Source organism: Loxodonta africana, chromosome 25 (genome assembly GCF_030014295.1).
Source record: "Loxodonta africana isolate mLoxAfr1 chromosome 25, mLoxAfr1.hap2, whole genome shotgun sequence".
Taxonomy (NCBI): domain Eukaryota; kingdom Metazoa; phylum Chordata; class Mammalia; order Proboscidea; family Elephantidae; genus Loxodonta; species Loxodonta africana.
In genome coordinates, this window is record NC_087366.1 from 35,736,294 (window position 1) to 35,759,989 (window position 23,696).

The window sequence follows — 23,696 nt, forward strand, 5'->3', positions numbered from 1 at the left end:
AAAGGGTTTCCCAGGCTGTATCTTCACGGAAGGCGACTGCTGCATCGGCACAGTGGGTGGTGGGTTTGAACCACCCACCCTTCCAGAGGCCTTTAGCCATTTTAATGCAAAGGAATGAACACCACCAGCACCCAGGGCAACAGGACTGAACAACTGAGCAGATGGAATCTGTTCAAGAACCAGAGGCAAGATGACCGACAGACCATTATCCATAAACATGCTTGTTAATAAAGATTCAGCTGAGAAATAAGAACTCATTTATATATTAAAAATACTGTGTCCTCTCAAAATATCCAGAGCAGCTCTCTTCCTACCTTTTTAAAATACCTTGGAGTTTGAGGGGTAAAAAGGGGAGCCACAAAATGAGATAGAAACAATAATACAAATATCTATTTTTCCCATTCCTCTGACCAATTTGTACTATTTTCAGTTCAAGTTCACAGATCCTAGCTGTAAATGCTAATCAAATACATTTTAATCTCGCAAACAACCACATCTCAGCAGACAGGGACTTTGCATTCATATCCTATTTCAGTATCTCCAAATACAACTACAGGAGCCTTTTCCATCCACAGAAGAAAGCTGCAAGGGTTCAAGTTAAGGTGATGATGTTGGGAAATTGTCTTGGATGAAACCTTAACCCACGGGACTGAGTTGCCAGCTTGGCCGCTGATTTGCCATGTGACCTTGGGCAAGTTACCCGCCTCTTTCTGAACTGTTCCGTTCTTCTTTTTAAATCTAAAGAGCAAAGAGTTAAGGCCTCACGACGCTTTAACGCTCCGTCCAGCTCTAATACTGAAAAACCAAACCAAACCCGCTGCCATTGAGTCGATTCCGACGTTTCCACAGAAAGTGCTCGGCTCGCCTTGTCGGTCTGGGTTCGCATATTAAGCCGGCCTGCCCGCGCTGGGCGTGACATATAGAAATCTAGATTCACGAAGGGGCAAAGGTCATCAAAGCTGTGAAAAACTACGGGGCAAGAGGGGACCAAGGACATCGGCGCCCTGAGGAGCAACCAGAACGCAATCACGCTCCACCTGCACAGAACCGTAGACCAGCCCCTACTAGGCGTGAGCAGGACCGGAAGTTACCCTAGCAGGTACCAGAAGAAACAGGAAGTCCCGCCCCCTCCTTCAAAAGTAACGGCATCCGGTGAGGGTCATAGCAGGCAATCGAGCTGGCGGGTGAATTGCTTTTCCTTTTGCGGGGAGGTGGGTTCTGAGCTCGCGGACTGTCGCGGCGGCAGCCCTTGCTCGGCGGCCTCACGGCTGTTGGGCTGTGTGACCTCTGGTTCCAGTCGGCGCTGAAGGGAAAACGTGCTTGGTTCCAGGCGGGCGGAGAGGTCGGCTTGCTCCTGGTTCCGGGCGGGGCGCGCGTGGATTGTAGACCTGAGAGGTCACTCTCCGTGAGCCTCGGGTTCTTCTACGAAGTTGGGTAGCGGTGTTTGTCCTGCTTGATAATTTTGCTCACGTACATTTACATTTATTTGTACAGCGTTTTGGTTCGAACAGCAACACTGTAAAATGGCACTGTTAACCTTATTATGCCAAAAAAGGAAAAAGGAGCTACCCTAAGTGTGTTGAGAACTGTGATTCTAACACTCCTCCAGCGTGAATCAAAATAGTGTATGAGATGAGCCTCAAAAGCCAGTGTTCTTCCGAGTTCACAGCAGAGCAGTCCCAGGACGTGATTAGCACCTGTACTGAGCAATGGCAGGGACTGGGATAGTGAAAGTAATGTAAATGATCCGAAGGAAGCTGGCAGTTAGGATGGTTAGAGAAAACACCTGGATGTTTGTTCCTGCTTTATTTCAGTGGCTCTCTGCCCTGGCTGTCCATTAGAATCACCCTGGGAGCTTTTAAAAAAATATAGCAAGACCCACTCACAGAGATGCTTATTTAATTGCTCTAGGGAGGGGCTAAGCGTGACTGTTTTGAAGCTACCTGGTGGTTACTGTGTAGCCAGGGTAGCAAACCACATCTCCCACTGACTATAACGCTAGGATAATCAGCAAGTAATTCTTGACCACCTGCCGTGTGTCAGGTACTGTGCTGGGTGTGAGCCATGCAAACATGAAGCAGTTGAAAACAACTTTAGAACAAGTGACAAGGATATTAGAGTGTGGAGTTTGGTATATTTTAACTATTCTATAGCAGTACAAGTCTGTGGATGGCAAGTGGGAAAATAATTTTAAAAGGTGATGTATAAAAAAAGGTCATGTTCTTAAGGCATAGAACTAATTGGTCTCAGCTGCATCATTAAAATCCCAAGACATGACTTTTTTCTAAATAGGGAATGACAATTTTTTTCTCTTGTAACCTTCTCTCATGAATCGGGATCGACTTGGCTCAGTGGCAGTGGGTTTGGTTTTTTGGTTTGGTTCCTTCTCTCAAATTTCAAATTCCTTGTTAATGTCAAATGTTCTTTTGGCCAACAGCTTGATCCCACTAGGAATGGCAGCCCCTTCTATGAAAGAAAGGCAGGCTTGCTGGGGAGCCCGCGATGAGTACTGGAAGTGTTTAGATGAGCACACCGAGGATGCTTCTCAGTGCAAGAAGTTAAGAAGTTCATTTGAATCAAGTTGTCCCCAACAGTGGGTAAGTCACACTGGTATTGACTCTGATGTGTGTCTGTTTTCTGTGAAAATACACTGAGCTCACAGCACGACTGGTAGGGCATGAGATGGTGTGCTGTTCTAGGCATGCCATCAAAATTTCTTTGAGGAGAAAACATTGAAATGTAGGGTTGTTTTATGTACTTGTATCAAGCAGACATTTGGTAAATATCACACACAAAGATTACTTACAAAAAGCAAACATGAACAAAAACCTCCAACCCATTTCATTAAGGGACTTCTCCAGGATTGTCTGAAAGGGTAGTGTCTTAGTTTCTTAGTGCTGCTGTAACAGAAGTACCACACATGGGTGGCGTTAACAAACAGAAATTTATTTTCCCAAAGTTTAGGAGGCTAGAAGTCTGAATTCAGTGTGCTGGCTCTAGGGGAAGGCTTTTTCCTCTCTGTTGGCTCTAGGGGAAGGCTGTTGTCTCTTTTTAGCTTCGTTCTTTAGTTCCTTAGCAATCTTCACGTGGTGTGTAGTATATCTTCCCCTCCATTTGTGCTTCCTTCTCTGGACCTAATCTGCTCTTTTTATACCTCAAAGGCGATTGGTTTAAAACACACCCTATACTGCTGTGGTCTCATTAACATAACAAAGATCTAGTTCCAAATGGGATTATATCCACAGGTATAGGGGGTTAGGATTTACAACACATATTTTTGGGGGACACAGTTCAATCCATAACAGGTAGTATTTAGTCTTGGGAAGGAGTTGGCAAATTCTTTAACCTGGAGCTACTGTGGAAATAACCCATGCCCAGATGCTCACCCCAAGTCACATAGTTATATACTCAAATTATAAGGAAAGGAGTTTGGAAAGTAGAAGAAAGAAAAGGTTCCTGTGGTGGTTCAGGCCACCAGCTGCCCCAGGCACTTCCCTGACCGGCATGCTTGCTCTTTGTTGCCTGGTCTTAATATGAGGGGGCCTGGAAAAGGGAGCTAACATTACTGAGGTTAGTAAATAGTCCTGTGCTAAGTGCTTGACGCTTAATCATCAAGTTTAAGATGGGTGCTGTTATTCTCAGTTTCCAGAGGAGGCACCTGTAGCTCAGAACATTCAGATAACTTGCTCAGTATTACTGAGTAAGTGGCAGAACCATAGCTCTAAACCAGGTCCAGCTGGCTGGTTGAACCTTATCTGTGCTGTTTCACTATACCAAGCAGTTTGCTAACAGATAATTTTAGAGATGAAGGAGGTTTTAGGGTCTTCACCTTCCCGACCCTAAATTTTTAGTTGGAGGAACCTGAGGCTGAAGAAGACCACCAAGAAGTGTATGATGGAGGATGGGAGTCATATTGGAGGGCTGGGCTGGTCATGAATGCTGGCAGCAGAGTTCGTTAAATAACTTTCCATCTGTAAAACCAGCACATTGCAACCGATCTCATGGAATTAGTGTGAAAATCAAATATCACCCTTGACATATGAACTGATAAATGCGGGCCTTATGATTGTATTAGGTAATGATTTAAACAGAAAATGTTATCCATCTCTAGTTTTTCCATTAGACAGATGCACTGAGAGTAACTCCTGATTTAAGAAGTAAGTGGAAACAATAAGCACTGTGGCTGATGTCAAATGTGAATCTTTATGACCTTTACCTTGATAATACTGCAGCTTATGCTTTCCCCTCATTGGCCTTCTCACTCTCCTGCTCTCTGGGCCCTCATCACGGAGAATAGGGTGGACCGGTCAGAGGGGCTGTTGGCTGAGAACAAGGAAGGACTTGGGGCTGTGTGCGTGTGTGTATGCGGGAAGTGAACAGGAAGCCCTTTGAGGTAAGTTATGGTCTGAGTGTTGGCAGGTATTCCCACTCCCACCCCATTCCCATCTCTCCCCAGGACAACCCTGTCACTATGGGACCTGTCACTATGAGACGGCCTAGAGCTGTGATTTTCCACCCAGGCTGCATGTCAGAAACCTGTGTGGAGATTTTTTAAAGAGCTGTATCTTCGACCTCACCTCAAATCTAATGAATTTCTAGAAATAATGCCCAAGCTTCTTTAAAAGAGCTCCAGCTCCAGGGGTGATTCTCATGGGTAACTGTGCTGGGAATTGCTGTCCTAGCCCCTTTGGTAAGCTATACTTCTGGTTCTTGTTTTTTTTTTTCATTTTTCCTCTGTCCTAAAACCCAGTGGTTTCTCTCCAACCCGGTGGCTCATAAACCCTTCTGCTCCCTTACTTTCAGGGCAAGTGCCATTGTCTCTGTCATAGTATCTGTGTTGCCTGTGACCAGTGTGAGAACCGTGGCCACTGCACGTCAATCCCGTTCATACTCAGGCTGGTGTGACCCCGTGATGACCCTGCCCTCCCTCTGGGTCACCACGTCCTAGTCACAGCTGACACAGAGTACAGACTCCATGCCAAAATCTGTTCCAGGCCCTTCAAATGTATTAGCTATCTCATTTATTCCTCACAGTAACTCTTTAACCCAGTTTTACAGACAAGGAGACAGGCACATTGAAGTGTCAGGGCCTGCATTTGAACTCAGTCACTTTTAATCAGAGCCCATGCTTTTAACTACTCCACATACTTCCTGTGCCCACCATGCAAGAAAAGGATCCATGAAAATAACTTTCACAAGGCTCATTCTAGAAACTTAGTCATAATTCAGGTCTATGTCAATAGTTCTGTCTCCTTGGGTCCCTTTACAGCACCCTCTCCTAGTGTTCCACCTTGTCTCTACCAACCTCTCCTTTCTGGAATGCTCTTTTGGTTCTTCCTGTGTGTCCTTTAAATGTCGGTGCTCTTTAGAGCTCCCTTCTGTGCTACTCACTTTCTCATTGCAAGCCTGTCTTCAGCATGGCTTTAAGCCCCATCTGTGTGTCGGTGCCCAAATGTATGTCCTAGCCAGGGCCTTCCTTCAACTCCAGAACCATGTGTCCAGCCACCTGTAGTCTTTCTCCAGTTGGATGTTCACAGGACCAGCCTTGAACTCCACATATACAAAACTGAAGTCCTGCCTTTCCTGACCCAGCAACCTTCTCCTCCTGTGTCCCGAGCCACAATGAAAGACAGCAGCATCAACAGGGTGCTAATTCACCCCACCAGACTCCACATTGGCCTATCTGCTCCAGTCCCACCCCTCAAATTTGTTTTCCACCTGGTGGCCAGAGTGATCTTTTTAAAATGCAGATCCCATCGAATATCTCCCCTGACTGCAGCCTTCTCTTGGCACTCTCTTGTCCTTAGGATAAAGTCCAGAGAATTTAGCATGCCATACAAGTCCCCTGAGGACTGGGCCCCACCCCACTGATCGCTTTACTGCCCACTTCCCTCCGGCTCTACTGACTAGTCCCAGTTCCTCCAAGACTTGTTACTTTCTCTCGCCTCTCTGCATCACTTAGCCTTCCCCTGGCTAGTGTCTGCTCATTCTTGTCACAGCTAAGAAGTCATCTCTAGGTCATCATCTCCTTGACGTCCCAGGTCTGAGTTAAGTGCTCATCCCAAATGTCCCCAAACCAGACTGCATTTCCTGTACCACAGCGCCCACCCCCCTATTGCAGCAAGTACTTGTCTGTCTCTCTAGAGTGTAAGCTCTGTGGGGACAGGGACAGGGGTGTGTGCAATGTCCTCCTGGGGCCCAACACAGTGCTTGGCACAGGACAGGTAGGTTCACAGCAGGCACATTCTACTTCTGAGTTCTGAATGTAGAGAACCTATACTTTTATTTAAAAGGTACCTACTGTACTTTCAAAATTTATTGTCAGTTTTTCCTGGTACTTACCCTGTCATCAACAAACCTAGTCCTTTTGACCCCTGCTTCCGTTTTTTTTTTTTTCCCCCACCCCAAATACATGTACATTCTGTTCTTCATTCTCCTTCCTTTTACTACTTGGCTTATAGGCCATGTCACACAAATTGTTTTCGTTTCTCACACTGAAGCTTTCTCAGATGGGCTTTTTAATGAGTTCCTTGTTTGTTTTTTTTCTGAGCCTGTTCCTTATTCTCCGTTTCTTGTTCCTTTATGGGAAGCAGACCTAAAGATCCTCTCACTCCCTTGATTCTTCTTCAGTCAGTTCCTGAAGAGTTATCATTGGCTAAGCTCCGTACCAGCCTCATGGTTTTTGGTACTAAGTGAGCAGGTGTAACTAATCCTGACATAGGTGGCCCCAGCAGGGGGATTTAGGCTTACTTCTCGCCTAAGGTAACACGAGTAAATGCTAGAACTGACAATTAAAGCCAAGATTCAGTGTTGTTTATCAAAAATTACTGTTCATGCAAATTAACTTAATTTCCTCTTCAAACCTGTTTCCTTCCCAGATTTTCCAAAGGCCTTTGGCTTTTGTCTTTTTTTTTTTTTTTTTTAAACTTCTTGAAGAGAAAGCCCTTTATACAGCAGGGCATTAGATCGATCGGTTCTGTTCATCAGAATATTGGGCACTATTAATATGATCTTTTAAATCTAGGCAGTTTTGCGTGCTTCTTCTTCTAATTAAATTGCTTTCCGTAAAAGAAAAACCTTCAGCTAGAGAGGGGAAGTGATGTTGGAGACAAGATCCATGTGTGAGGGTAGGGAAGGAGTCAAGAGAATGCTGGGCCCAATGAATATAAACCCCACACCCTCTCGCTGAGAAAATCTTCAATCACATTTATAATACTCTAAGGGGGGAAAAAAAAGGTTTCTATAAAAGCAAAATCATCTGTGTAGTTTTAAGATTTGTTAGAATGGTCATGTTGTTGTTGTTCGGTGTCATCGAGTCAGCTCCAGCTCACAGCGACCCTATAGGACAGAGTAGAACTGCCCCATAGGATTTCCAAGGAGCAGCTGGTGGATTTGAACAGCTTTTGGTTAGCAGCCGAGCTCTTAACTGCTATGCCACCAGGGCTCCAGAATGGTCATAGAAAACACTAATTTCTAGAATCATGGAATTTTTAATTAGGAGAGAACTTAGTAACCATCTATTTCATCCCCTTTATTTTGTAGCGAAGCTGAGGCTGATAGAGCTGTAGTTACTTGATTATGGTCACACAAATGATAGCAGCTGACCTGGAGGTTGGGCCCAGTCTCCTGACCCTAAGCCTAGAGGCTTCCTCCTTAGGAAAAGACAGATTTAACTTCATGATCTAAAATATTTTGTCTCTAATGGTGACAGTGAATTTTGTTGGAGAAGCTATATGTAATAAAGTTTGTTGGTGTCTCCATCTGAGTGCTGAACCAGTTTTAAAAAATGAGTAAGGCAATAGGAGATGACAGTATCACCTTAATTACCGATGTGGCTGACACTGGAGAAGGTGGCTTCCATCTGCCTGATACTGAACCCCAGCGTCAGGCTGACCGTCTTAGGCTGGGTCCTTAGACAGAGGCCTGAATCAGGGCTTCTGGTGCAGGTGACTTATTGCAGGAGCTCTCAGAAGGGCCTCAGGTAAGGCAGGGGCGTGACCTCAGCTGCAGACCAGCTTCAGTTGGAGCCTCCGGGGAGCACTGGAGCAGGAACTATAACCACTGCAGAGTTGTTTCCTCCTGTGACAAGGGGGCTGCCTTTTTACACTCACTGTCAGTCACTGGCTTTAGCTGAGGGCAGTTCTCCAGAGGGGGCCAGCTGTGCAGTATTAGCAAACGATACTCAGAGCAGCTGGGGATGGGCTGAGGGGACCTGGACGGGGCAGCAGTAGCGTCGATGACATCTCCCTACCTGTTGCAGGCAGTATTCAGCCACCACAGCCCTAAACACATGTGGTGTGCCTCTGTAACACTCGCTGTGGGACTGCAGTGCTAAACGCAAGCCCTTTTCAGCCAGCCTTTCTTCCAAAGGGAGATAGTCATCGTGGTGCCTGTCAGTTAAATCACTTCTTTGTTCTACAACTGCCCTACTGGAACTTCAGTCCCCATCCCCAATTTTTAGTCCTTGTTTATTTAGTCATTCCACAAATAATTGCTGAGTACCTACTATGTGCCATAGAACAGTACAGCAGGGAAAGAAATGGAAAAAATGCTTAACCTTCATGTAGCCTACATTCTAGTGTAGGGGGAGCCAGGCAAAAAGTAAAATCAGAGGCATGTTAAATGGTGAGATGTGATATGATGAAAACCATTTTAGGCTGCCAGGAGGTGATGGTGCTAGGTGAGAGGTCGGTTTGCAGGTTTGATGGAATGGTCAGGAAAGGCCTTATAGAGATGTCTGAGCAAAAGTAATGAAAAAGGTTGGGGAGCAAATGTGCAGATCTGGGTGAAGAGACTTCCAGGCAATGAGATCAGCAAACACAAAAGCCCTAAGTGAGAACAAGCCCAATGTGTTTAAAGAACAGCATGGAGAGAATAGGAGCAGCTAAGGTCAGAGGTAATAGGGGGCAGGGATGCGTGTTTTTAATGAGTGAGACAGGACATCTTTGGAGACTTTTGAGTTCAGGAGTAAGCAGGGAGATGAGGATATAAGAGGAATGACTATCAGAAAAGGTGGTACAATCAACAGATTGTTGGCATCAGGGTCCTACTGTAAAATTCAGAGGTGGTGGTTGGAGACTGGGATGCCTGGAATTAAGATTATGGAAGGTTGGTAAGGACAAGGTCTAGGCTATGATCATGGGAGTAAGGTAGGTTGGAGGACAAGGTCATTGAAGAGGTCAAGGAACTGAGAGGCTAGGGTATTGGAAGGCTCATCTATGTGGATACTGAAACCACCCAAGTATTATGTGTGGCTTGAGTGTTGTTGGAGAAAATGACAGTGACCTGCAGTTTATGGATAATTCCAACAAGGATGGGAAGTATAGTAAAATATTCTAACTGGTTTATGCAGCATTTGATAATAACCACTTTCTCATTTATAACTGTTTTCTTCTGCAGTACTGCTTTCTACATTTCCTACCTTGTGGCTGTTCTTATTTTCAGCCTGCCCGTTAAAAATCAGTTCTTTGTTCCCTTTTTACCTCTGCTCTTTTCTCAGGTATTACAGTGAAACCTTTGAGAGCCAGAACTTGATGGGACTGCCTTGTTTTTCCGAGTCTTACAAGTTTTCTGCCTTTGACAGGGCAAAAAACTTTTCTGTCGCTTGTTTTAGTGGAAAATCCAGTAAAACCCATGAAAACCAGAACCTGTATAAGGCGGAAAGTTGCCAGAGAATGAAAACACAAATAGTTTCCACTTAATAATATTATAATCAAAGGTGGTATTATGTTTGATCATAATATTAATTTCATGTATTGTCCATAATGTCCTGAAGCACTAATATTTTGGCATTCACACCACTACCCTGGCTCTCAGTGCTAGCATTATATGTATACAGTGTTTCTCAGTAAATGCTTGCTGATTCCCCTGTAGCTCTATTCATTAGCCTCTTTGAGAAGGTGCCAGATATTGAGGGTCTTAGGACTGGGCAGTAGAGGTTTCCAGGCAGAGAGTATGGTATATGCAAAGACGTGGAGGCAAGACGTAGAAGAAGCAAGCACATTCAGGTCTTGGGGTATCTCTGTATGGCTGCCATTTCCAGGACTGGTGGTAAATTCAGAAGAGAGGATGGACAGAGGTGAAGTCGTGAAGGGCCTTGTTTGCTTTATTGAGGAGTTAGGAGGTTTTTGGAGATTAGCTAGTTTTAGACACATTGGGACCTCTAAATGGAGATTTCCATTGGGCAGTTGGAAACGTGCCAGAAGATGCAAAAAATCTGTTAATCTGCCATAAAAATATTAAGGATATTGTCCATTTCTTCCTTTGGTATCCTTTATATAACAACTCTCCTAGCCCAGTCAGCCTAATGCCACCAAGGCTAAATCCGTAACCTGAACTCACTGTAACCAGGGAGAACATACACCAGAACTGTGAGGCATCTCACCAAGGGAAAAGAGTTATAGGATTCCAGCTAAGAGTGGAAGATTAGGACTCACTGGTCTCCTTAGGAGACTCTTATACATCAGATCTGTGCATATAAATGATTCTAGAATATAAATCACTTAAGCTACTTACACAATTTATGTTGAAAAGTTCGTTAGTCAAATTAAAATGTAAATGAAGCCAAGCAGAGCTGTATGTAAACAGGTCATCGTAAAGTCTGGTCTGAGAAGTAGACGCAGGGTACCACTTTCTACAAAGTTAGTATAAATGTTGACTTTCATGTTCAGAGATCCTTATTTGAAGTTCTGCACCTGTGCTGGAAATCAAGCTGTTTCTTTGTGTCAAACTGACACAGATCCTCCCAGGCAAGACTAGGATTGATGGTAAGTATCAGTCACAGATACAATTTCAAACAGCAGATTTCTGGTGGTCCATGATTTGAGAGAACATGGTTCTCAGTGAGTTAGAAAGCAGTTGTCACTCAAAGAGGTCCATTATGACACCCCATGGCTGTAATGTGTCTTTGGGAGAAATGTTTAGTTGGTAGCGGGTTTTATCTGTGTCTCTTATCCCAACTTTGATAAATGGCAGGGCAGATTTTATATTCTCAGTCCAAACTAATTTTTACTTTCTCAAGCCCTAGTGAAATAGTTAAGAATCAAATCTTTCCAAAGCTTTTAAGAAAATGAGTGTTTTCCATTCTGACAATGAAAATTTATAGTATTCTGCCTTTGCCTTGTCTTCAGAAAAGCTTAGGCACAGAACTTATGGCAATTTTTATGGTTGGCATGTGCATGTCCCTTGGTCTTGCTTTTCTACTTACGATTTTACTACTTTAAAATACTTCACATTCCCTATGGAAAGAGAATATATAAATAAAAATAATAACAGCAGTCTTTATTGAAGCTTTGCCATCTACCTATTCATAGTTCATAGATACAACTTTTAACTGTACATGTATCCTTAAATGTGTATTTCTGGATAAGCTAACTTGACAGAAATGTTATGGCTGATAAATTATAAAATTAAAGTGACAGTTGATAAGAATAATCCATAGAGTCTTTTTAAGTCATGAAGTCTTAGGATTTATCTGAGAGACCTACGAACTCTGCAATTGCATGGAAGGTTTTACGTGTTTAAGCACATGTGTATTTCTTAAGAAGGTTCACAGGTTACATCAAATTTTCAACAGGATCTGTAACCTAAAAAGAGTTAGGACTCAATGGTCTGCACCTTCCTTAGGGGACCCTTATACATCAAATCCACTGAATAAAATGATTCTATTATACAAACCACTTAAGCCACTTAAACAATTTATATTGAATGATTTATGTTTAAATATGTGCTTCTGGTAGTCTAAGCTGTATAAAAAAAAAATAACTTGCCCTATTTCAAACCTTTTTTTCTCAACAGATAAAATATTTTGATAAAAGAAGAGACTACTTAAAGTTCAAAGAAAAATTTGAAGCAGGAGAATTCCAGCCTTCAAAAACAACTGAAAACTCCTAGATTGTTCCTGAACTTTTCACAAGGGTTGAAACTGTTCTTTCTGGACATTTGAAAATGCTCCATTGACCTTGGGGCTATAGTGAATATCAATACTATTTGAATCATGGTAAATATCAATATTTGTTTCCTATATGCAACTCTTAATAATTAAAATGATCAAAATAACAGAGAATTCCATCATTTGGAGTATGAAGAATTGTGATAAAGTGGTATAAAATATATGCTTAGTTTTAATTAAGAAACCTATATTCTAAGAAATATTGAAGCCTACCATAAAAACACAGTATTTATTTTGTTGTTGGAGGATGGGTAGTAGGCAAATATAGATAGATGCTTAGACTGGGTTCTCTAGAGAAGCAAAACCACCAAACCATATAAATATATATATTCATATCAAGGAAATGGCTCACGTGGTTGTACAGGCTGGCAAGTCCCAAGTCCGTGGGTCAGGCTGGAGGCTTCTCCTGACTCATGTAGCTGCAGGGGCTGACAAACCCAAGATCAGCAGGTAGATAGCAGGCCTCTGGTTCACAGGCTGCAGAGGGTGACGAATCCCAACATCGGCAGGTAAGCTGCCACTTCAGGTCCCAAGAACTGGAGGTCAGATGAACAAGAGCCAGCTGGAAGATCCAGAGCGAGCAAAAGCCAGCAAGCTTTGCCAGAAAGTCCACCTATATTGGATGCAGGCCACACCTCCAAGGAAACTCCCTTTCAACTGACTGGCTGCTGACAACAATCTCATCATGGAGGTGATGACATCATTACAAAAAATAGCTGCCAAACTGCTGAGAATCATGGCCCAGCCAAATTGATACACAACCTTAACCATCACAGATGCCAGAAAGAGTATGTTGTCATTGTGTGTTCCTGGGAGTTAAGATTTTAATACAGTGACTGAAAAATAAGGATTAGAAGAAACTTGAATTTAAAATATACAAGTAACGTAATACCCAATCCAAACCCGTTGCCATCAAGTCAGTTCCAACTCATAGCGACCCTATAGGACAGAGTAGAACTGCCCCCATAGGACTTCCAAGGAGTGGCTGGTGGATTCAAACTGCTGACCTGACCTTTTGGTTAGTGGCTACTCTTAACCAAAGATATCTTTAGAAAAAAAAAAAGTATAGCTAATATCCTCAATGTTGAGAAAATGAATGGTTTCTCCCTAAAATGAATAAGAAGGTAAAGATGTGCTCTCAACTCCTATTCAACAATGAACTTGGAGCCCTAGCCAGTGCAAGAATGCAAAGAAATAAAAAGCATATAAATGGGAAAGGAATAAAACTGGCTCTATTTGCAGACAATATTGTTATCTTTGTAGAAAATCCCAAAATATTGACAAAAATACTCTCAGAACCAATGAGTTTTAGAAAGGTTGCAGGATGCAAGGGCAAGATACAAAAGATAATCATATTCTCATATACTAGCAATAAGCAACTGGAATTTGAACTTTAACACCAAAGAAAAAAGGAATACGTAGATATAAATCTAACAAAATATGTGTGGAATCCATAAGTTGAGAATATAAAACATTTGAAATCAGAGAAGATATAAATGGAGTTATTGTGTTCACAGAATACAAGCTCAATGCTGTTAATATTATTAAAATCCCCCCAATTTGATAGATTCAGTGCAATCCCAATCAAAATCCTAGCAAGCTTTTTTGTAGATACTTACAAGCTGATTCTAAAATTTATGTGGAAGGGCAAAGGAACTAAAATAATCAATTCTATAAAGAACAAAGTTGGAGGATTCAAATTGTATCATTTGAAGACTTATAAAGCTTCAGCAATCAAGACAGTATGGCATTGGCAAAGACTAGTCACATAGTTCAGTGGAATGGAACAGAGCATCTAGAAGTAGACACAGTCAACTGAGTTTGGACAAAGGTACAGAGGCATTTCGATGGAGAGAGGATAATCTTTTCAGCAAATGGTGCTGGAAATTTTTGGATGCTCATACATACAAACCTTGACATATACCTCATACTTTACACAAAAATTATAAAATTAAACCATATACCCAACAATCCCACTCCTAGGTGTTTCACCAAATGAACTGAAAACTTACATTCATACAATAACCTGTAAATGAGTGTTTATAGCAGCTTTATTCATAATAGTCAAAACTGGAAACAACCCAGATGCCCTTCAACAAAACAATGAATAAACTGGTGTATCCACAATGAAATACCACCCAGCAATAAAAACAAACCAACTTCTGATTCACGCAACACAGATGATTCTTAAATGCATTTTGCTACATGAAAGAAGCCAGGACTAAAAGGGTACGTATTAGATGCTTTCATTCATATGATCCTGGAAAAAACAAAAGTACAGCATAGAAGAGATCAGTGGTTGACAGCAGTTGAGGATGAGGAAAGGGATTGACTACAAAGCGGCTACCTGAAGGAAATTTTCAGCTTGATGAAACTTCTCTGTATACCACTATGTATCGGTGTATCCATGAGTATATATTTGTCAAAGCCCACAGAATTGTACCCTATAAAGTGTGACTTTTATTGTATGCATATTAAAAAAAATAATAAAACCAAGATACTGGAAGATTCCAGTATGGGATGTAGATTGTGAAAAACGAATCTTAACTATATTATAAATATATGGCATAACCTCACTGAAAGGGGTGGGTAAGAAAGGGCTGACCTAAATAACTTGAGAAAACAATGTGTGACTGGATCCTAAAAAGCTGAAGGCAAAAAGAACTGTACACAAGTTGGTAAATTTCTTTCTCACAGGGATATGTTTTAGCAATTCTGGCTCCATGTATTCTAGTGTTGTACGAATCAGCAAATTTAGTGAATAAGAACCAGGTTTCTCACTATCAGAAAAAGCAGCCACAAATATGTAAAAGATGCATGTTAGAATGAACCCCCTGGTGCTGGATTAATGTCAGAGAAATCAGTAAAAACTCATGTTTATTAGATATGTTTATATATCTATAGGGTTGCTGTGAGTTGGAATCAACTCGATGGCAATGGGTTTTTTGATCTGGATACATTGGTAAATATATAGGTATGTGTGTATACAAAGACTAGTATACATAGAAATATTTCACAGCCCTGTCCACTGAGAGGGCAAAAAGCAGTGACATTCTAGTAGCAATGAGCTCATCTAGCACCCAGATCTGGGTTTCTAAATACCATTCTCCAATAAAACTAACCAGTTTCCTTGGAGAAATGCCTGATTCTAGGACTGGAGTAGGGAAAATCAAAGATAAGCCTTGAGCATCTTGTACAGCTAGAAAGTAAAGAAGGGCTTAAAGGAAAAAAAAAAAAAAAGAATGGGAACATGTCAAAAGGACACAGAAGCCACCATCCATCCTGATACAAACAGGCGATTGAGTAAGGGACAAGTCTTCCTTACAAAGAATTCCAATAATAGATGAAGAGATGACGGAAATAGCCTATCACCATTAGAATACTATAGTAATAATTACTACAGGCAATATCCACTGATGAATGCTAAAATTAGTGGGCAAAACAGCTAAGGAGAAACAGCGTTATCTGCATAGCCTCCAAGTATCTCCTAAAGATTTATTGTTATGGTGGTTTTAACAGGTCCACCAATTCTCTGCTGCTACTTTCAGAGGTGGACCTTATTTTCCTTACCTCTGGGTGCAGGCTGGACTTCATGACACACTTTTAACAAACTGATTGTTACAAAGAACCTGACAAACTACCTTAACCAAATGGTCAAGGTAAAAAGTCAAAGGTACCATGTACCCTCTGATATAATGTGAAGGGTACTTCACCTCTGTGTATTGTTCCTAAAAGCCCATAACCTCAGACTAATCATGACAGAACATTAGACGCTACCCAGTACTTTTAAAAAATGTCAAAGACACACATTCCAATTCCTCCTTCTACACTTGACTCTCCTTCTTCTGTTGCTCCAGTGAAGAGAGACCAGTTGTTGGATAGCCACTTGCAACCTTTTAAGACCCCAAACCAGGAAAAAAAAAACTCAAACCTGTTGCTGTCGAGTCGATTCTAACTCCCAAGCACTCTACACAATGAACTAGGAGGTAGAACAGAAGCACTAAACATGATGTTAAGGCCACTTAATCAGGATGTCCCATGAAACCATGACCCTAAACCTCCAAGGACCGAAACCCCATGAAGTGTGTGGTTGTGCATAAGCAGCCTTAGCAGTTACTGTCTTTTTGTCATTGTTATAAATACTGCTGTCACACAACTTCAACCAATTCAACTTTTTACAGGTGTACAACTTTTCGACAGCAATTAATCAACTGTGCCACCCTATTCTTAATGCTATTTTTCCATTGCCATAATCTGAATGTCAGTACTCCATAAGCAATAATCTCTCCTTTTCCCTTCCCTCCTGCCCTGGTAACCACTAATAAACCACTAAGAATGTTTGCCTGTTCTTGTCTTTTTATATAAGTGAGGCCATACATTTGCCTAACTGCCTCCATGAACAACTGCCTCTTTGGCCATGAGACCAGAAAAACTGCATGGTACCTGACTACCACTGAACATTTTGATCAACGATTGTATAGAATACTTATCAAAAGGGGGAAAAACGCGAAACAATTTCAAATTCTCACAGACTCTAGACTTTCCAGAGCCATGGAGAGTGGATGAAACCCTGAAACTATTGCCCTGAGACAACCTTTAAACTTTAAACCAAAAATATTCCCCTACATCTTCTTAAAACCAAACAATGGTTTTGCTTAACTAGTAAAGAATGTCTGCCTTGAGCATGGTGCTCATTCAGGATATATCTATATGCGATCAAACTGACAACAGCAACTTGAAAGATGAGGGAGGAACCTTAGGGGGCAGTGAGTTTATGTTAATGAGGGGGAACAACTCAGAAAAGGAGGGTCAGAATGGTTGCACAACTCAATGTAATCAACATCACTGAACTGTACATAGAAACTGCTGAATTGACGTATGTTCTGTGTATACTCTCAACAACAAATATAATTTAAAAAATTTTTTTCAAAGTCGTAGGAGACAAGGAAAGACGGAGAATCTGTCAGAGATTGGAGGAGAGTAAAGAGACAACTATATGCAATGTACTTTCCTGAATTTGATATTGGACCAGAGAAAGGACATTAGTGGAAAAATGGGAAATCCAAATAAAATCTGCAATTTAGTGAACAGTACCTTATTGATGTTAATTTAATTTCTTAGTTTTTATAAAGGCACCATGATTAGATAAGATGTTAATATTAGGGAAACCTGGGTGAAGGGCATATGAAAACTTTACGTACTATTTTAGCAACTCTTCTGCAAAACTAAAATGATTTCAAAATAAAATTACCGAAGGAAAAAAATATATATAGGTAAGGGACTCTATATATTATTGAAAGTGACCTAGGCATAACTGAAGTTGATTGCTGGATGGTGAGAAGTGGCTGTTACTATTAAATAATGAAGTAATCCCAATATAAAACAAAAACATTGCAGGAATTGTTGTTAGGTGCCATCCAGTGGCTTCCAACTCATGGCGACCCTATGTGCACAGAAAGAAACATTGTCTGGAATAAAAAAAAAAAAAACAGTAAATCAGAACCCATAGGTTTCATTCTCACCTTCTATATATATATATCCAAGAGCGATTCGGCTCCTTTGGGTTCATTTTTATAGTTATTAAAGTTATATTATACACTAACAAAATGATTTATTCCTAACCACTATTTAAACTCTTGGGGTAAAGGCTATATATGAAAAATTTCATAAAACTTAAATATGAACAATTATGGCCAAGTTCATGTCTTTAACAAATAAAGCTTGAACTGTACATAAAGCATGATGAACTTTATGGGGAATCTTGCTCAGCATCTTGCCAAGTATATGTATGCTCGTGGGAATAAGTAGATATAAAGCAGCAAAAATAGGCTGACGGCTCCTTCATTCCAAACTTTTACGTCCTCACCATGTTTCCTTATGACTTAAGGGTATGGGTGCTTATAGGTAACAGTTGCTTTAATTTCGCCTCACTTTATCACAGTCCACATCTCTAACGATCCTAGTTTCTAGAAAGAATTTATTCTTTTAAGTACGTTGTTCTATTTACATGATTGCTTAAATTTTTCACTGAAGAAGCAATGTAATTTAACAAAGTGTTTATTTAGGAGTCAATAATATTGTTTTCTTTTTTTAAATATATATTTAAGGCACATGAAAAAAATTTGGCATTAAGTTGCAAGAAAAAAAATACAAATTATTACGGTGAACTTTCAGAATCTATTTCATTAGTCCAAACAGTTCTGTAAAAAATTGTTTCAATAGCACCAAAAGTTGATCTCCAATAAGGCACAAACGTGTTCTCTCTGCTCTCAGCGCCGGGGCAGCTGCTGCCTCGTGTACTCCCAGATCAGCAGCGCTCCACTCACGTGGACGTTAAGGGAGCGGATGATGCCCTGCTGAGGGATTTCCACACAGACATCCAGCTGCTGGATGAGGTTTGCTGGAATTCCTTCACGTTCATTTCTGATGAATAAAAATGGGGGAAAATGGTTGATTTTCTTGTAGTAAGTAAGTTTCCCCTAAGGTATTCTAAATGTTACTGGAAGAGACAGCTTAACAAAATTAGTCTGTGGTACCAGGAAACAAATAAGACTGTAAAAAGGATTTATGGTTCAACTCTGTGCTCACTTAACCGTCTGACGCGGGTAAAACAAAACCAAAAGTAGGAACTCTTTCCATAAATGTCACAGGTCAGAAGAGTGGCTACAGTATCAGCAGTCAGGGTGAACTGTAGAACAGAAAGGCGGAGCCATCTGTAGACTGGGGACTCAGGGTACACATGCACAAGTATCAGCGGTCAGGGTGAGCTGTAGAACAGAAAGGTGAGGCCGACTGTAGACTGGGGACTCAGGGTACACACGCACAAGTATCAGCGGTCAGGGTGAGCTGTAGAACAGGAAGGTGAGGCCGTCTGTAGACTGCAGACTCAGGGTACACACGCACAAGTATCAGCGGTCAGGGTGAGCTATAGAACAGGAAGGTGAGGCCGACTGTAGACTGGGGACTCAGGGTACACATGCACAAGTATCGGCGGTCAGGGTGAGCTGTAGAACAGGAAGGTGAGGCCGACTGCAGACTGGGGACTCGGTACACACGCACAAGTATCAGCGGTCAGGGTGAGCTGTAGAACAGAAAGGTGAGGCCGTCTGTAGACTGGGGACTCAGAGTCCACACGCACAAGTATCAGTGGTCAGGGTGAGCTATAGAACAGGAAGGTGAGGCCAACTGTAGACTGGGGACTCGGTACACACGCACAAGTGTCAGTGGTCAGGGTGAGCTGTAGAACAGGAAGGCGGAGCCGTCTGTGGACTGGGGACTCAGGGTACACATGCACAAGACAGTTCCTTACCCCAACAAGAGGAGAGATTTCTCAGGAAAGCAGTACTGAGTCAGGTCTAAACTTTTGGCAGTTTGCTCCACACCAATGATGGTATAACCTTCTGCTTTTTTCTGCTGCAGATAATCAATTAGCTGAGGTGGTTTTACCTTTACATTAGTTTAAAAAGAGCAGAGTATTACATCATTTATACTTAATGCTTCGAGTAAAATCAGAGTTTTAAAGGGACTTTTAATAAACGAAGCTTGTTAAATAAAATTTTTTTCAAAGAAAAAGGAATTATATACTACTGGGGCAGTTCTACTTTGTCTTACAGGGTCGCTATGAGTCGGAATCAACTCGACAGCACTGGGTTTTTTGTTTTTTATACTACAAAAAGGAATTCTACGAACATCAAATAAATGTATAAAAATTATTCCTAAATCAAGAATGAGCTGCAACAGGGCACATTTTACTGAAAAGAATAAATCCAGGATTGATGATGATATCTAAAGGTACAAAAATGTGAAAAATAATAAAACAGAATAACAAAAGGAGGCTATATATTTTTTTAACTATTATTTTAAGATACTAAAGGCTGGACAATGTTCCGCTGCTAGTCATAAGGTTTTCACTGGCTAACGCTTTTCAAAAGTAGACTGAAAGTGAAGAGGACTTGAAGCACTTACTAATGAAGATGAAAGACCACAGCCTTCAGTATGGATTACACCTCAACATAAATCCACCACCCCAGTGCCACTGAGTCGATTCTGACTCATAGCGACCCTATAGGACAGAGTAGAACTGCCCTAAAGAAAACAAAAATCCTCACAACTGGAGCGATGAACAACATCATGATAAACGGAGAAAAGACTGAAGTTGTCAAGGATTTCATTTTACTTGGATCCACAATCAACAGCCATGGAAGCAGCAGTCAAGAATCAAAAGACGCATCGCATTGGGCAAATCTGCTGCAAAGGACCTCTTCAAAGTGTTGAAGAGCAAAGATGTCACCCTGAAGACTAAGGTGCACCTGACCCAAGCCATGGTATTTTCAATCACATCATATGCATGTGAAAGCTGGACAACGAATACGGAAGACCGAAGAAGAGCTGATGCCTTTGAATCGTGGTGCTGGCGAAGAATGTTGAATGTACCATGGACTGCCAAAAGACCGAACAAATCTGTCTTGGAAGAAGTACGGCCAGAATGCTTCTTAGAGGCAAGGATGGCGAGACTATGTCTTACACACTTTGGACATGTTGTCAGGAGGGATGAGTCCCTGGAGAAGGACATCATGCTTGGCAGAGTACAGGGTCAGCGGAAAAGAGGAAGACCCTCAACAAGGTGGACTGACACAGTGGCTGCAACAATGGGGTCAAGCGTAACGATTGTAAGGATGGCGCAGGACCGGGCAGTGTTTCGTTCTGTTGTACATAGGGTCACTATGAGTCAGAAGCGACTCGACGGCACCTAACAACAACAACAAAAGCTGGACTACTATAAATTACTAGAAAATGATTGATACATGACAGAATACTATAAAAATTTTTAGTAATACAGCAAGTCAAATTATGTCTAATAAATTATTTTCCACCCACCTCCACTAAAGGAAGCCACTGTTCTGCCGAAACACTGAGGTGCTGAAACTGTTTATCACTGATACAATGAAGATTGCCAACAACAAACACCGACGCCCCGAATATCTCACAGGTCCGGCACAATCCTACACAGAACAGATGAAAATTAAAGATTGTTTTCCAATAAAATGCTAAGTTCATTATGCCCAAGATATTCTTTTGCATTTTTTCCCAAATGCGGGGGAAGAGCCAAAAATGGCAGTGGACTGATTAAACTTTTTAGGATCAAAAGATTTTAAGCAAGTTCCCTGGAAAACTATAATTTTACCTCCTAAGTTGGTTGGTTTATCAATGAGTGAGCCCACTACAATCAGTCTGCCAATTGACTTCCCAAGTTTGGCGGCACGATCCTGAAACTCGAGCTCCAGTTCTAAATGTGGAACGTTATTCTTCCATGGGATAATCTTCTTCTGAACGTCAGTCCACTCTGATTTGTTATCTGCTTCACCTGAGGTAGAATCTGGGAAGGAAAAATAATCATATATATATTTGTTGCTAGTTGTTGCTGAGTCAATACTGACTCATGGTGACCCCAAGTGTGCAGAGCAGAACTGCTCCATACGATTTTCAAGACGGTGACTTTTTGGAAGCAGACCGCCAGGCCTGTCTTCCAAGGTGCCTCTGGGTGGGTTCAAACTGCCAACCTTTCAGCTAACAGTTGAGCGTTTAACCATTTGTGTGTGTATGTATATATATATATATATATATGTATGTGTGTGTGTGTATTAATTTTTTAATAGTTTAAAACGATAGTTTGGAATGAGATTCATCACATTAACTAAAGAACTTTGCCTGGATTTTGATACACTTGACATTTTCAATATTTTACGTTTTTCAGTTCAGCTCTACTAACCAATATACTACATTTCACAAGAATCTAAGATGTACACATTTTTTTCACATTTTTGCATATCTGAAATTAGGAAGCATCTCAGAATCAATATCATGGCTTGGCAGCATTTTTTCCTTAGAGATATACAAAATAACAGTGTATCTTACAAATGGTAACGTGTTAGATTATGATTACTATAGAAATACGGTATCCCTAAAATGTTTAAAAAATTCTTTTATCTTAAATTATTTTACAAGTACTTGGAAAACTTTTTTTAAAAGGAAGGATATTCTACAGAGCAATTATTTCTTCACTAATTTGACAAGTATAAATAATGTTATTTAACCTATATAATTACAGTGTTTTGATCTTAGTAATACAGAACTGAGAATGACTTAAGAGAAAATTCATCCCTGTACTTCTTGGACTCTTACTCCTGACTCACTCCAGACTGCTGACTGAACCATGCTTGACTGCCTATACAATAAGACACATTCCCAGTCCACAAAGAGCACTTCGTTTACTGGAGATACAGCAGACATGCTAATAATTATAGCATAGTAGGAGAGTAAGAGTATGCTCACACAGAAAATGAGTTATTACTGTCTGGAGGAGGGGGACCAAAGAGTAAGACCCAGAAAGGCTTAAGGGAAGAGAAGTTAAAGTTTGCAAAGCAGACCATGTGGGAGAAGGGCAATGCAGACAGTAGATACAGCATGTGTACAAGGACAAAACACGGAAGGACAATAATGCAGCAAGAGCAAGGACTTTTGTGTAGGAATGGAAGGAAGCAGGCTCAGAGCTGATCATAAGGGCTTTTTATATAATGATAAAGAATTTATTCTACAGGTGGTGGTGTCAGTTGCCATCAAGTTGGCTCCGACTCATGGTGACCTTATGTGTAACAGAACAAAATGCTGCCCACTCCTGCACCATCCTCATGATCACCGGTATGTTTGGGTCCACTGTTGTGGCCACTGTGTCAGTGCATCTCATTAAGGGTTTCCCTCACATCAAACATGATGTCCTTTTCTAGTGATCAGTCTTTCCTGAGGATAAATGTCCAATGTAAGCAAAATGAAGTCATGCCATCCTCACTTCTAAGGAGCATTCTAGTTATATTTCTTCTAAGATTGATTTGTTTTTACTTCTGGTGATCCTCAGTGTATTCAAAATACCAGTACTGGTTTTGTGTTTTAGAAAAATCCCTCTTCAAAGTGATGTGGATGATATATTGGGGCTGGAAAACCATGAAGAGGCTTTTGCACTAGTCCAGGCAAAGACAGTGAGAATCGAAATTAAGTCAATGCAAGACGGGCTAAGGAAAAAATAACTTCTATAATAATTTAGTGGCACCATTCAGTTTGCATATGTTGACTTTTAAAGAGCTTATGGAATATCTGGGTACAAATGTCCAATAGGCTCTCGGGAAAGAGCCTGGGCAAGAGATAAGGAGCTCAAAGTTACAGTTGTATAGGTAAGGATTTCAAGTTGTGGTAGGAACTCATAAAAGTGTTCAAGGAGAACATGCAGATTGAGAAGAAAACCAAACCAATGAAAAACCTCAGGTGGATACTAACAGTTAAGCCTCAGAATAAAAAACCTATTGGTATGTTAACTCTCTTTACCAAAAACAAATGAAACAAATACCTCCCTAGTCTTTCCCCATCCTCATTTCTCTGCTCCACTCTACGGCTGAACTCAAAACACATGTCTGTATATGTTGTCTCTATTTCCTTTCCTCCCAGTCTCTACTCAGCCCATTCCAGTCAGGCTTTCCTCACCACACAAATAAAATGACTGTGTCGCCTCTTTTGCCGAAACATCTTCATATTTGCTATTCACTATTCCTGGAAAGCTCTTCCCCTAGATCTTTGCTTTACTTGCTCTCTCCCTTCATTGATTTCTCTATTAATGTCAACTCCTTAGAAAGGTTATTCTATTTGTCCCTATCTCTCCACCCTGTTTTATGGTTTCTGAAAATAGTACCTTTTACTA

At 41.2% G+C, this 23,696-nt stretch overlaps 2 protein-coding genes across 7 annotated transcripts in view; one reads left to right on the top strand and one right to left on the bottom strand.

Annotated features, from left to right (window-relative positions):
• The first annotated feature begins 761 nt into the window (after positions 1-761).
• LOC100674720 (cytochrome c oxidase assembly factor 6 homolog) lies at positions 762-15,193 on the top strand. 5 transcript variants are annotated; one of them, XM_064276684.1, is made up of 3 exons: positions 762-1,152; positions 2,438-2,597; positions 11,797-15,193. In XM_064276684.1, exons 2-3 carry the CDS (start codon positions 2,454-2,456, stop codon positions 11,890-11,892), a joined length of 240 nt encoding a protein of 79 aa, XP_064132754.1. In that variant the 5' UTR covers positions 762-1,152; positions 2,438-2,453; the 3' UTR covers positions 11,893-15,193. The 5 variants fall into 5 exon arrangements, with proteins under 5 accessions (XP_064132754.1, XP_064132751.1, XP_064132752.1 ...); XM_064276681.1 differs by having other exon boundaries at positions 1,143-1,211; XM_064276682.1 differs by having other exon boundaries at positions 1,150-1,184.
• Positions 15,194-15,305: 112 nt separating this feature from the next.
• The window catches only part of TARBP1 (TAR (HIV-1) RNA binding protein 1), an 87,923-nt gene continuing 79,532 nt past the window's right edge, over positions 15,306-23,696 (bottom strand). For both annotated transcript variants that reach the window (XM_064276680.1, XM_023549151.2), the window contains 4 exons: positions 21,135-21,326; positions 20,828-20,952; positions 19,260-19,396; positions 15,306-18,373 (listed from right to left, as the gene is read on the bottom strand). In XM_064276680.1, the coding sequence (XP_064132750.1) occupies positions 18,220-18,373; positions 19,260-19,396; positions 20,828-20,952; positions 21,135-21,326 (608 nt within the window). In that variant the 3' untranslated portion in view covers positions 15,306-18,219. The remainder of the gene's footprint in view (positions 18,374-19,259; positions 19,397-20,827; positions 20,953-21,134; positions 21,327-23,696) is intronic.

Excerpts from the sequence above, each read along its gene's own strand:
- LOC100674720 (XM_064276684.1), top strand. The coding sequence starts at position 2,454 with ATGGCAGCCCCTTCTATGAAAGAAAGGCAGGCTTGCTGGGGAGCCCGC. Across the intron at positions 2,598-11,796 it reads CAAGTTGTCCCCAACAGTGG|ATAAAATATTTTGATAAAAG; the intron begins GTAAGTCACACT and ends TTTTCTCAACAG.